Consider the following 15031-nt stretch of genomic DNA (forward strand, 5'->3'; position numbering starts at 1 on the left):
CAATTTCTAGAGGAGACTCACGATGTCGCTATGCACCAGCTGTAATAGATTATGTGTCGACATCCACCCACTGATATCGACGCACAATGTGACTAAATGTGCTGCATTTGATCGTCCAGAAAGGCAGAGACTTGGTCTTCGGATTGTGTTATTTTTGGTTTAAATACTTAATATTTTGCCTTTGTGCCTGTACACTGGCAAGGGATCGTTTACTATTTCAGATCGGCGACATGATGCCTACCACAGGGCTCGCATTACAAAGCTGTGCCGTTGCTTTACTGCTCGTTTCTTTTGATTTTGCCAATGGAGATGTAAGCTATTCTTTTCCTGAGGAGATGAGACGCGGATCTGTGATCGGTAATATTGTCAAAGACTTAGGCCTTGAACCAAGCAGGCTATCCGCTCGAAAGGCCCGCATTGATACCGATGGGAGCGACAAACGTTATTGTGATTTAAACCTAAGAAACGGGGATCTGACAGCTGCCGGGAGGATTGACCGAGAGGGCCTTTGTGGAGACAAAGCATCCTGCGTTTTAAAACAAGAACTCATGTTAGAAAATCCATTAGAATTGCATCGAATTAGTCTGCATGTCCAGGACATAAATGATAACTCTCCGCGATTTAATAAAGAATTGATCCATATAGATATAAGTGAATCCGCGTCAAAAGGTGCCCGTTTTCCAATAGAAGAAGCACATGATGCGGATATAGGCAAATATTCAGTTCAGACCTACAACCTCCAAAGCAATGACAATTTTATTCTGGGCGTTGGAACTAATTCTGTGGAACTTGTCCTTAACAAAGAGCTTGACCGCGAAATATTAAAAGGAAATCAATCTACTTCTTACAGCGTTGGATGGTGGTTCTCCTCAGAGATCAGGTACTGTGGTCATTCACATCACTGTACTTGATGCTAATGATAACGTCCCAGTGTTCAGCCAGGCCGTTTATAAAGCCAGTCTGCCTGAAAACTCTCCACTCGGTACTGTTGCGCTGACAGTGAGTGCTGCTGATGCCGATGAGGGACTCAATGGAGACGTTACATATGATTTTGGACACATTTCAGAAGATATTAGGTCAATGTTTATCATAGATCACAAGACAGGTGATATAAAATTGACTACCACAGTTGATTTTGAAACGGCGTCATCTTTTGAACTGCGCGTCACAGCAAAAGATGGTTTGGGATTAACCTCTTATGCCAAAGTCATCATAGATGTTACAGATGTAAATGACAATGCCCCAGTTATATACCTGAAATCGCTGACTAACCCCATACCTGAGAACGTGTCACCTGGTACAGAGGTGGGCATCATTAACGTGCAGGATAGAGACTCTGAGAATAACAGACAGGTCCGCTGCTCCATTCAGCAAGGCGTCCCTTTTAAGTTGGTCCCTTCTATTAAAAACTATTATTCTCTGGTGACCACAGGACAACTGGACCGTGAACTAGTGTCTGATTACAACATTACAATCACTGCCACTGACGAGGGCTCTCCACCTCTGTCCTCCTCTAAAACTGTTCAGTTATCTGTAGCAGACATCAACGACAACCCACCTGTGTTTGAGGAACAGTCGTACAGCGCATATGTGACTGAAAATAACAAACCTGGCTCCACTTTTATGTTCCGTTACCGCTCGAGACCCCGACTGGAGACAAAACGGTACAGTGATTTATTCTCTGTTACCCGGTGAGGTGAACGGTGCCCCGGTGTCCTCCTATCTATCTGTTAACGGAGACACGGGGGTGATCCACGCTGTGAGGTCGTTTGATTATGAACAGTTCAGGAGTTTTAAAGTCCACGTGATGGCCAGAGACAACGGTTCTCCTCCGCTCAGCAGCAACGTGACCGTCAGTGTCTTCATATCGGATGTGAATGACAACTCTCCTCAGATACTGTACCCCGCCCCGGAGGGCAACTCCTTCATGACCGAGCTGGTCCCCAAAGCTGCACACGGAGGCTCTCTGGTGTCCAAAGTGATAGCGGTGGACGCGGACTCCGGACAGAACGCTTGGCTGTCCTATCATATAGTCAAATCCACTGATCCGGGACTTTTCACTATTGGTCTCCACAGCGGAGAGATCAGGACACAGCGGGACATTTCTGAGTCTGACAACATGAAACAGAACCTTATTGTGTCAGTAGAAAGATAACGGACAGCCCTCTCTCTCTGCCACCTGTTCCATGTATTTACTTATTTCTGATAACTTGGCTGAGGTGCCGGAACTGAAGGATATTTCTTACGATGAGAAGAACTCCAAACTGACCTCTTATCTGATCATCGCGCTGGTGTCTGTGTCCACCTTTTTTCTGACCTTCATTATCATCATCCTGGGTGTGAGGTTTTGTCGCAGGAGAAAGCCCAGACTGTTGTTTGATGGAGCAGTTGCCATCCCCAGCGCGCTTATCTTCCTCCTAATTACGCAGATGTTGACGGCACAGGAACTTTTACGCAGCGCTTACAATTATGACGCCTACCTGACAACAGGTTCTAGAACCAGCGACTTTAAGTTTGTGACGTCTTACAATGACAACACACTGCCTGCTGACCAGACTCTGAGGAAAAGTCCATCTGACTTTGCTGATGCTTTTGGAGATTGTGATGCTTCTCCTGAGGTAGGGACACATTTCGCATTACTGAACTCTTGTTCATCGCTCTGCAGTCATTCTGCAACTTAGTTTTTTGCTCTTTCAAGTTAAATTGGTCTTGTCTGCGCTTGTGATTTAAATATACTTTTTAAAAGTCTAATAAAAAAATGATGGTGATGCCTATATGATTAAATTGTCAGGGTTAGGTCATATTTCTATTTGGGGATATTATGTTAAATACATGTTTATATGTTCACATTATTGCCCTTCATGCCCTAGTAACGGAAACTTTTTGACAGTCCGTTCCTTTCACTCTGTCCATGGTGCTGAACTCTGTTTGATCCTATGATGCATTTCTTGCAAATCACCTTTCTTTTGAGCTTTGTTTAAAGGAATTTATTGCATTTTCTAAAATTTTTTGGTTTTTCACGTTGTGTTTATCTCATTTCAATATGTTGTTGCTCTTTTTTGTTATAATTCTCTCAACTTCTGTAGAGTTGACACTCAGGTGGAGCTAATTACCTTTTTTGGATATTGGGACACGGTATTAGAGTCATATGAATATGAAAAGTGAGCCTCTTTAACCGTTCTGCTTGAGTAGTAGTGCTTCCATTATCTGTGTTGGCTTTGAGTGAAGTGGGCATTGCCAAGGAAAATGCGTTCTCATTTAATTTATTTTGTTACATTTGTTGACATAATATGGTATATCCTCATGTCCAGACTATCGCACAATTTCGAATTTAGGTATTTCTTTTCTTGATGGATACATTGTCTTTGTTGTCCATGTGCAATCCTAATTACAAAACACTGTATGGTACAAAACTAATGTAAAATATTTGATAAGTTGTACTCACAGCTAGAGGTGCTTTGAAATAATTATTATATTCAAGGATTCAGTTTTCTAAATCAACAGATGCGCTTTATAAAGGTGATGTCTTTCTGGACTATTGTAAGACACTTTTGTCATGTACAAATTGGAACATTCCTTTACAATGATAATGGATTAAAGAAGTACCAGAGAGGGAAAATAGTGTTAAAGTCGTCTCTCCATTCAAATGCAAAAAGCATTTTTTTTTTAAACATTTTGCAGAATTATTTTTTTTCCCTTTCTTCAAACTCAGATAATGTCGTATTTGATGCATTTTGATGTACCAAGGTAATAAATGAAATGGCAGCATTGTTTTCTTGGGCTTTGTAACAGCTGTTGGTCAGCCTTTCTGAAGGTATGCCAAATTTACAGTTTAATAGGTGAACAATTGCACCATGTTCAAAGCTATCTCTGAAAAAAGTAATCTTTTCCTGATGTTTACACCAACGTCAACATCAACGACAATGCAAATATGGTTTTGTTGCTCATTAGGGTAAATTAAAAAATTCCACTAAAGACCTTGTTTTGGAAAGAAATACATGTCTGTTTGTGTGTTATTTCTGATAACTTGGCTGAGGTGCCGGAACTGAAGGATATTTCTTACGATTAGAAGAACTCCAAACTGACCTCTTATCTGATCATCGGCTGGTGTCTGTGTCCACCTTTTTCTGACCTTCATTATCATCATCCTGGGTGTGAGGTTTTGTCGCGCGAGGAAAGCCCAGACTGTTGTTTGATGGAGCAGTTGCCATCCCCAGCGCTTATCTCCCCTCCTAATAACGCAGATGTTGACGGCACAGGAACTTTCGCGCGCTTACACAATTATGACGCCTACCTGACAACAGGTTCTAGAACCAGTGACTTTAAGTTTGTGACGTCTTACAATGACAACACACTGCCTGCTGACCAGACTCTGAGGAAAAGTCCATCAGACTTTGCTGATGTCTTTGGAGATTCTGATGGTTCTCCTGAGGTAGGGACACATTTTTTGTTAATTAAATAGTGATCAACCAAGATGCGTGTACCTAAGCTGAACAGCTCAGAAAGCAAGTTTTACAGTTTCCTAACTATGTCCAATCCACACACCTCATCCTCCACACTCACATACGCAGACACACCATTACACTAAGCGCACATGCTATCGTTGAATGTGTCCATACTGTCAATCCCTTGGGATGTTTGTAATTTTTTTTTAAACATTTGTTTTCTTGAAGTAAATTTTTGTCTATGTGGTTACATAATCGCTGCATATCATCTTCCAGTAAAGGAAAACTTTTTCAATGACTGTACGTTCCTTATGTCTCTGTCCATGGTGCTGAACTTTGTTTGAACCTGTGATATATTATCAGAGATAGTTTACCTTTGTGCGTTATGCTCTTGTCATTGTTCTCCTTTGCTGTATTGTGTTTCAGTACATTGGCTTTTTATTACAGACTTTGCTAATCTATTTAGGTTTTTCTTGCTCTCGTGTTTTCATATGCATATGTCGTTGCTTTAATCTGGTGGATTTATACTCATTAGAAGTTTATCACTTTCAACGTAGAACGAGAGAGGAGTATGAAGATAATGTAAATGGAGCCTCTGTGTTTATTCCGTTCTGCTAGTAGAGTCTCGTTTTTCTAAGTTCACATGACATACCGTTTTTCACAAAGTGTATGCCTTCGACAGAATAGCACAACCATCTCGTTTTTCTTCAATGCGATTTTTGTAGTAATGCACTTGTTTCCTTGATATATACCATATGATGTTGTATAGTAGTAAATACTACTATTACAAACACTGTACAATACAAAATGAATGCAAATGAATGCATACCAAATACAAGGCATTGCAGTCAAGTTTTTATGGAGCAGCTCATATAAATAGTAGGTTTATTCTGAAAGTTTTGACAGTGTTGTATGGTATGGATGTATACTGTTATAGGTTGAGGAATTGAATTTCAGCCCAATTTCCTTTACCTTTGCAACAACTATTAATCACTCTTAACTTGTTTTTATAGTTTCCCAAACGTCAGGGTTAAATACTATATCATAGAACAATAGGACACACAATGTTTAAAACAGTATCCAAAACATGTGTTCCTACTGTTTCAGTGTTTGAAAACATTTGTGTTGCCTATCACTGGAGGCTAAAGCATTCATACAAAGACCTATTTAAGCTTTTTGATCTTTCCCTGAGTTCTAAACATTCTCGTTTGTGATGTGTTTTTGAAAACACGACAGTTCAATTCCCAGTCTACAACAGTCAAATGATGGTTTGGTAAGTTCAACCTTGTTAGTTAAATACAGTAATACATTTCCACATGCTTTTAATCTGCAAAGTTACAAAGTCTCATACTATCAGCAAAGTTACAAAGTCTCAAACAATGTGAGCAATTGTGCGAAATATGAAGACAATTACAATGAGCATATGTGTTACTTGACCCTTTACCCATTAAGGTGGTAATGTGAGGAAAGTGCAGAAAGAGAAAACAAAATGTGTCCACCATTTCATGAAAGATGGATCTAAGGTATTTGGACATCAGTTCTCATGCAGTTTTGAGAGAAAATTAAACAGTAACAAAAGAAATTTAAAATGAAACCGGTCCCCCTTTTGCCATCAGACAGTTTAATATTTGTTCTTTTCTAACTGTTGTTTGGAAATATGGCTCTAACGAGATAAACATTTAAAACAATTGTTATGTTTGTCTTGTTATTTTACATCAGAAGTAGGCCATTGGTATTATATGTTGTCTCAATACTCATGGTTGGATAGCCCTAAAATAGTACAGCAATATCTTTTAAAACATTTTAAAATTAGGATAACTGAATTGGTCTCCATTTTCAATATGTTATGAAAAAATCTTTCATCGTCGTGTTATACCTAAACTAACACTCATGGTGTCAGTGTGTACCAGCAAACGAGAAGCCATGGTCATTCTCCACCCTACTGTCTCAACGAATTTAAAGCCTGACTCAGCTGTGTTACCATAGTTAAACCCTGCTCCGTATAGGACTGCAATGTGAAATGTTTGGTTTATTGGATGAAATCACGATGCATTGTTGATACTGTTTGATCTACATCATAATATTTTGACTGTGTATGTGGTCTTCCTCGCTCAAACAATGGGATACAGACGATTTGCGCTACTCTACGGTCTTGCTTTTATTTTTCTTGTCCTCCACCCCGTCTATGGAGACGTGAGTTACTCTATCCCGGAGGAGATGAAACGAGGATCTGTAATTGGAAATATCGCTAAGGATGTGGGACTTGATTTGGGCAGGCTGTCTGCTCGCAAGGCCCGTATCGATACTGAGGATAACAGTGTTAAGTATTGTGGCGTAAATCTCAACACCGGAGACTTGATCGTTCAAGAAAGGATTGACAGAGAAGGGCTTTGTGCGAAAAAAGCATCGTGTGTTCTAAAACAGGAACTCGTACTAGAGAATCCATTAGAGCTGCACCGTATTAGTATCAGCGTTCAAGATATCAACGACAATTCACCGCAGTTTAAAGAGGAGTCACTTAGGATTGAAATTCACGAATCAGCGGTCAAAGGTGCACGTTTTCTCTTGGATGAGGCACACGATGGAGATATCGGAGAAAATGCTGTTCAGGGCTACTCACTTCAGCAGAATGATCATTTCAAATTAAATGTGAAGACAAAGGGCGGTGGACGAAAATATGGTGAATTAGTCTTAGACCAAGAATTAGACAGAGAGGACAGAAAAGAGATTTTGTTATTGGTTACGGCATTAGATGGTGGCTCTCCTCAGAGATCAGGTACTGTAGTCATACACGTCACTGTACTGGATGCTAATGATAATATGCCAGTATTCAGCCAGACCGTTTATAAAGCCAGTCTGCCTGAAAACTCTCCTCTGGATACATTGGTGATAACAGTGAGTGCTACTGATGCAGACGAGGGAATGTATGGTGAAGTAACTTACGGATTTGACCATGTTTCAGATGAAAAACAAGTTTTCTCTCTTAACCCTAAAACAGGAGAAGTTAAAGTGGCTGGATCTATTGATTATGAAAAAGAATCGTCATATGAAATGCAGATTAGCGCCAAAGATGGTCTGGGATTGGCGTCATATGCAACGGTGATAATTGAAATTACAGATATAAATGACAACGCCCCAGTTATATACATGAAATCACTGACTAACCCCATACCTGAGAACGTGTCACCTGGTACAGAGGTGGGCATCATTAACGTGCAGGATAGAGACTCTGAGAATAACAGACAGGTCCGCTGCTCCATTCAACAAAACGTCCCTTTTAAGTTGGTTCCTTCTATTAAAAACTATTATTCTCTGGTGACCACAGGACAACTGGACCGTGAACTAGTGTCTGATTACAACATTACAATCACTGCCACTGACGAGGGCTCTCCACCTCTGTCCTCCTCTAAAACTGTTCAGTTATCTGTAGCAGACATCAACGACAACCCACCTGTGTTTGAGGAACAGTCCTACAGCGCATATGTGACTGAAAATAACAAACCTGGCTCCACTTTATGTTCCGTTACTGCTCGAGACCCCGACTGGAGACAAAACGGTACAGTGATTTATTCTCTGTTACCCGGTGAGGTGAACGGTGCCCCGGTGTCCTCCTATCTATCTGTTAACGGAGACACGGGGGTGATCCACGCTGTGAGGTCGTTTGATTATGAACAGTTCAGGAGTTTTAAAGTCCACGTGATGGCCAGAGACAACGGTTCTCCCCCGCTCAGCAGCAACGTGACCGTCAGTGTCTTCATATCGGATGTGAATGACAACTCTCCTCAGATACTGTACCCCGCCCCGGAGGGCAACTCCTTCATGACCGAGCTGGTCCCCAAAGCTGCACACGGAGGCTCTCTGGTGTCCAAAGTGATAGCGGTGGACGCGGACTCCGGACAGAACGCCTGGCTGTCCTATCATATAGTCAAATCCACTGATCCGGGACTTTTCACTATTGGTCTCCACAGCGGAGAGATCAGGACACAGCGGGACATTTCTGAGTCTGACAGCATGAAACAGAACCTTATTGTAGCAGTGAAAGATAACGGACAGCCCTCTCTCTCTGCCACCTGTTCCATGTATTTACTTATTTCTGATAACTTGGCTGAGGTGCCGGAACTGAAGGATATTTCTTACGATGAGAAGAACTCCAAACTGACCTCTTATCTGATCATCGCGCTGGTGTCTGTGTCCACCTTTTTTCTGACCTTCATTATCATCATCCTGGGTGTGAGGTTTTGTCGCAGTAGAAAGCCCAGACTGTTGTTTGATGGAGCAGTTGCCATCCCCAGCGCTTATCTCCCTCCTAATTACGCAGATGTTGACGGCACAGGAACTTTACGCAGCGCTTACAATTATGACGCCTACCTGACAACAGGTTCTAGAACCAGTGACTTTAAGTTTGTGACGTCTTACAATGACAACACACTGCCTGCTGACCAGACTCTGAGGAAAAGTCCATCAGACTTTGCTGAAGTGTTTGGAGATTGTGATGTCTCTCCTGAGGTAGGAACTTGTGCCACGTGTCTGTTTTTTTTCCCTCACTTATTCTGACAATTTAAAACGCTGTAACACATTATGCTGTTGGTTGACACTCGTCAAAACTTTCTTTGTCTTTGGTGAATTTGGTGCCAATTACATTTTATTACAATCTTGAAAGCATCGCTACTGCTTTTGCATGTATTCCCTAAAGGTTGGCCTAACTGAAGTGTGACATTGGGTGTTTTATCATGTGAAATAGTGACGTTGGTTTTCTTTTTAGTTCCTGATTGAGTGATTCTGTCGAGTGTGGAGGTAATCTTTTTCCAGCGGTTTGACTTGTATCTGTGATTTTCTTTTTGGTATTTGCCAAGCATCTGTTATTTAGCTGTACTGCACACAAACATTCTTTGCATGTCATATTTTTGAGCACATTTGTCATTTTGGTTGAAACATGAGGAACAGCCTATCTGCGTTTTTCCCTCCTGTATTGTTCAGTCCTTTGTATTTAACTGTTATACTCGCCCTCTTACTCCAAGCTATATACTTCATTCTTCAACTGTAGTACGCATATATTTTATTTCTGTCAGGGTTAGTCTAAGATAAGACGTGTTTAATTTTCTCTTTGTATTTATCGGTTTGCCCAGCACTGGTGTGTTCATCTGTGTATCTTGAGTAGAGCTGCATCTAGTTCTTTGTGTCTCTGTCCTTGGTGCTGAACCTCGCTGTTCGTCTATTGTTGCGTTTTCAGGAACAACTTATATCTGTGTTATTTGTTACCACTAAAAAATGAATGGGCTGTGTTGTATTTTAGATTGTAGTTTACCATATATTTAGACTTCTATATGTTCCACTTTTTAAATTAACGTTGGGCCTTCATAGTTTTAGATGAAGAACAAGGAAAATAAGAAGTCACATCAGGTGGAATTGGAAATATGTCTCGCATCAGTCAGTGACGTGTTATTTATTCAATTGCTTCCCAATCTCCCAACGAATTACGACCATTTTGAAGTTTTCTACAGTAATAGTTTATGTTTACTAACGTCCGGTACGAGCAAGTGGTTTTCATTTTGAAGCAGTGGATGGGTACATTAAGTATTTTCTTTTGTCAACTGCTGCACATGTTTTGTCCCATTTCATGATGCTTTCTTTCTTTCTTTCTTTCTTTTTTCATTTATTTTATATTATTATTACAAATATTTAGCAATAGCTGCATTCTTTCTCCATGAACCAATCACTGACTGACTGGATACTTTCAACAACAATCATTTTTATAGTTTACTTTTACAGTGCACACAGAACGTTTCTTGGTTTTGGCAGTGATGTCTGACTATAATCTGAAATACAAGATAGAACATCCATTACAATTACTATAGTAGGTGCGACTCCTACATTTCTTTACCAGTTGACTTTATTAGTCAAAAATCAACATTTATTGAAAACTTTATGTTGTGTGAATACAGAATCTACACGGAGAGACATACAGATCAACAGATACAGAGAGATGGACTTCTCCGAAAAAGTTTTTATGTACAACATTTAATGCAATTTGTTTGATTTACTAAAGTGGTCAATATTTTATACAATATTTAGCGTGGAACAATACAGAACCAGTCAGTGGTCAGACATTAGAATAGAATACACTTTATTGTCCCTGAGGGTAAATTTGTCTTGGAAATAGTCTTACAATCTGTTGCTTGACAACACAAACATGTAACAGAAAAAACATTCTAAAATCAACATAAAAACATAAACATAAGATCAACGAAGCATCTTAGGACATAAAAGGACACATATGACAGTACAGACAATACGACATCTTAAGTAGTAACTTTAATAATTAAAGTGTGAAGTGCCAAAAGTGCTGTTGTATTCATGGCATTTTTGCTCTTTTGTGCTAAGATGTACTATTGGAGTTCAGCAGCTTGATAGACGTTGGGATAAACGATAAGTTTAGTCTGTTTGTTTTACATCTCGGCACACAGAATCTTCTTCCTGGTGGCAGAATTTCATGTTCAGGAAAGAGAGGATGTTGAGAGTCAGCAGTGATTATTTCCGCTTGTTTTCAAACAGCTTGCTCATACAGGCTCTGTATGGGCTTGTACTCTTCCACCCTATTATCCTCATAGCTGTCTTGTGTGTGCTGACCAGTCTGCTTTTCAACTGCACTGTTAAGTTGCCAAACCATGCTGTGATTCCATATCTGATGATGGTCTCCAGAATCGCCCGGCGGAACATGAGCATGATTTGGCTGCCTTCTCGATACAGTCTCAGTCGCCTTAAGAAAGTCTAATCTCTGCTGCAGTCTTTTGCACAGGTGGTCAATGTGTGTTTTCCAGCAGAGAAGATTGTCTATATGGACACTTAAGTATTTGTAAGATGTTACCTGGGTGATTTTCTGATTTTTGATGACGACTGGCTCATGGTCAATCACTTGCCTTGGGTCAAGGACCATCTCCTGTGTTTTTTGTGACATTTAAGATAAGATCGTTGGTGTCACACCACTTGATAAAGGTGTATATCTCATCGCGGTACACAGAAGGGATTATGTCCTTCTGAAGAACGCTCAGAATTGCTGTATCATGTTCCAATTTTTATAATATAATTATGTGGGTGCACTTTCCTGCAGTAATTGGTGTAGAATGTGAAAAGTATGCGTGACACCACAGAACCTTGTGGGACCCCGTGTTGCTATGTTTGACCTCTGACAGCGTCCCATTGACTTCGCCTATTGTGTCCTGTTAGTTAAAAGGTGGTAAACCATTTGATCAGGGCAGGGTTAACATGCATATCATTCGTTTTCTTTAAATGCAGATAGGGTTTTAAAGTCGTAAAGCGGCAGAACTAAAATCAATGAATAATATTCTAGTATAGGCTTTTGTATCCTCAAGGTGTTTAGACATACACATTTGACATAAACATTTGGGTAATGTTGTCTTATTACTTTACAATTCTTGAGGCTGATCAATTTATGAGGAATTGAGTTCTTGTTTGTAAAGGCTTATAGCACGAAGAACCAGCATCTCACTTCATTTAAAAAACACGTAATACTTCCCATTTACACGGTTTGATACCTTCTTAAAAGGTTTTTATTTAAACATTAAATGTCAAACGCCCGGATGAATTTTAAAAAAAATTGCTATATTCCATTTGTACTCACGGTGTCAGTGTAGACCAGCTATGGAGTCATGTGTTCGTCTTGTTTTGCACACCACAAATTATTGGGATCGACCACCCTTGTTCTATACAGCCTTAAACAAAGACGGCTAATTCTTGGAAGGCACATTTGATCGAATACCGTTTTTGAATTCTTGAAATTGACGTGTTTTGGTCTACTGTCTGAGGATGATGCATAGACGGTGGTTTCTTCAAAGCTGTGGCTTTGCCTTTTTCTTTGTTGCGCTGCAATACGCACATGGAGACCTGAGCTATTCTGTACAGGAGGAGCTCAAGCGCGGATCTGTTATTGGAAATATCGCCAAGGATCTCGGGCTGGAGGTGGGCAGTCTGTCTGCTCGCAAAGCTCGTGTTGACATGGGAAACGACAGACACTATTGCGGAATTAACCTTCGAAGCGGAGATTTAATCGTTGCGGAAAGAATAGACAGAGAGGAGCATTGTGGAGAAAAGCCTTCGTGTGTTCTTAAATTCGACTTGCTTTTAGAGAATCCAATGGAGTTACACCGGTTGTCCTTGCAGGTGCAGGACATAAACGACAATGCACCAATTTTCCCGAAGGATATTGTAAAATTGGAAATCAGAGAGTCAGCTTACAAAGGAGCTAGGTATCGCATTAATGCAGCACAAGATGCAGATGTAGGCAAAAACTCAGTTGAAAGGTACATTTTGCAACCGAACCCTCACTTTGTGTTCAGTATTCAGACGACAAGTGCTGGCAGAAAATATGGCGAGTTGATTTTAAAAATAGAGTTAGACCGAGAGGAGCAGCAGGAAATGAAAGTATTGCTCACAGCTGTGGATGGTGGTTCTCCTCAGAGATCCGGTACTGTGGTCATACACGTCATTGTACTTGATGCTAATGATAACGCCCCAGTTTTTACTGAGGCCGTATATACAGTCACTTTACCGGAAAACTCACCTATGAAAACCCCAGTTATCACTGTTAGTGCATCTGACGCAGACGAAGGTGTAAACGGAGAGGTAACATATGAGTTTAGCCGACTCTCTGATAAAACACAAAAGCTTTTTTTACTGGATGAGAAAACTGGAGACATCAGTGTGACAGGTGACATAGATTATGAAGAAGGATCGAAATATGAAGTGTTTGTTGAGGCTAAAGATGGTTATGGCCTCTCTTCAGAAGCAAAGGTGATTATTGAAATTACTGATGTAAATGATAACGCCCCAGTTATATATCTGAAATCACTGACTAACCCCATACAAGAGAACGTGTCACCTGGTACAGAGGTGGGCATCATTAACGTGCAGGATAGAGACTCTGAGAATAACAGACAGGTCCGCTGCTCCATTCAACAAAACGTCCCTTTTAAGTTGGTTCCTTCTATTAAAAACTATTATTCTCTGGTGACCACAGGACAACTGGACCGTGAACTAGTGTCTGATTACAACATTACAATCACTGCCACTGACGAGGGCTCTCCACCTCTGTCCTCCTCTAAAACTGTTCAGTTATCTGTAGCAGACATCAACGACAACCCACCTGTGTTTGAGGAACAGTCCTACAGCGCATATGTGACTGAAAATAACAAACCTGGCTCCACTTTATGTTCCGTTACTGCTCGAGACCCCGACTGGAGACAAAACGGTACAGTGATTTATTCTCTGTTACCCGGTGAGGTGAACGGTGCCCCGGTGTCCTCCTATCTATCCGTTAACGGAGACACGGGGGTGATCCACGCTGTGAGGTCGTTTGATTATGAACAGTTCAGGAGTTTTAAAGTCCACGTGATGGCTAGAGACAACGGTTCTCCTCCGCTCAGCAGCAACGTGACCGTCAGTGTCTTCATATCGGATGTGAATGACAACTCTCCTCAGATACTGTACCCCGCCCCGGAGGGCAACTCCTTCATGACCGAGCTGGTCCCCAAAGCTGCACACGGAGGCTCTCTGGTGTCCAAAGTGATAGCGGTGGACGCGGACTCCGGACAGAACGCCTGGCTGTCCTATCATATAGTCAAATCCACTGATCCGGGACTTTTCACTATTGGCCTCCACAGCGGAGAGATCAGGACACAGCGGGACATTTCTGAGTCTGACAACATGAAACAGAACCTTATTGTAGCAGTGAAAGATAACGGACAGCCCTCTCTCTCTGCCACCTGTTCCATGTATTTACTTATTTCTGATAACTTGGCTGAGGTGCCGGAACCGAAGGAGTATTTCTTATGATGAGAAGAACTCCAAACTGACCTCTTATCTGATCATCGCGCTGGTGTCTGTGTCCACCTTTTTTTGACACCTTTCATTATCATCATCCTGGGTGTGAGGTTTTGTCGCAGGAGAAAGCCCAGACTGTTGTTTGATGGAGCAGTTGCCATCCCCAGCGCTTATCTCCCTCCTAATTACGCAGATGTTGACGGCACAGGAACTTTACGCAGCGCTTACAATTATGACGCCTACCTGACAACAGGTTCTAGAACCAGTGACTTTAAGTTCGTGACGTCTTACAATGACAACACACTGCCTGCTGACCAGACTCTGAGGAAAAGTCCATCTGACTTTGCTGACCCGTTTGGAGATTCTGAAGTCTCCCCAGAGGTACGAAAAACCGTAAATCCATATTTCGGTTTGATTCTAATGGCAAAACGTGTTTAAATAATTTTTCCAACCTCAACTAATACGCAATGTAATTCATATTTTAATCTGCTCCTGCAGAGTTATCTGTCTGTCAGGCTGCTGTGTTGCATATTGTTGTATTTCACCTAGCAGGTATAGAAGTTTTGTCTTATTAGTCATGTTTTGACTTTTTTTTGGAAGGGGGGTGATATCTATGGGAAGTATATGACTCCGGTGTCATGGTACTGTTGGCAGATTTAGTTAAAAAGTGCAGCTCGGTTTCCATCTAATGTTGTGTGCAGTGGGTGCACAATCTGTCCTTTTTAGGACGTCAGGTCTGCCTCTGGTGG

General features: G+C 41.1%; 2 protein-coding genes and 1 pseudogene across 7 annotated transcripts in view; all 3 read left to right on the forward strand.

Moving 5' to 3' along the window:
* LOC120567191 (protocadherin gamma-A11-like) overlaps positions 1-15031 on the forward strand; it is a 270004-nt gene that overhangs the window by 44680 nt on the left and 210293 nt on the right. The window lies entirely within an intron of this gene.
* Positions 152-2681, forward strand: LOC120567351 (annotated as a pseudogene).
* LOC120567352 (protocadherin beta-15-like) lies at positions 6435-8999 on the forward strand. The gene has a single exon (XM_039814311.1). The coding sequence runs from the start codon at positions 6564-6566 to the stop codon at positions 8997-8999; it is 2436 nt and encodes an 811-aa protein (XP_039670245.1). The 5' UTR covers positions 6435-6563.

Source organism: Perca fluviatilis, chromosome 10 (assembly GCF_010015445.1).
Source record: "Perca fluviatilis chromosome 10, GENO_Pfluv_1.0, whole genome shotgun sequence".
Taxonomy (NCBI): Eukaryota; Metazoa; Chordata; class Actinopteri; order Perciformes; family Percidae; genus Perca; species Perca fluviatilis.

What these genes read in the sequence shown, in the direction of transcription:
- LOC120567352 (XM_039814311.1), top strand. Translation starts at nt 6,564, where the DNA reads ATGGGATACAGACGATTTGCGCTACTCTACGGTCTTGCTTTTATTTTT.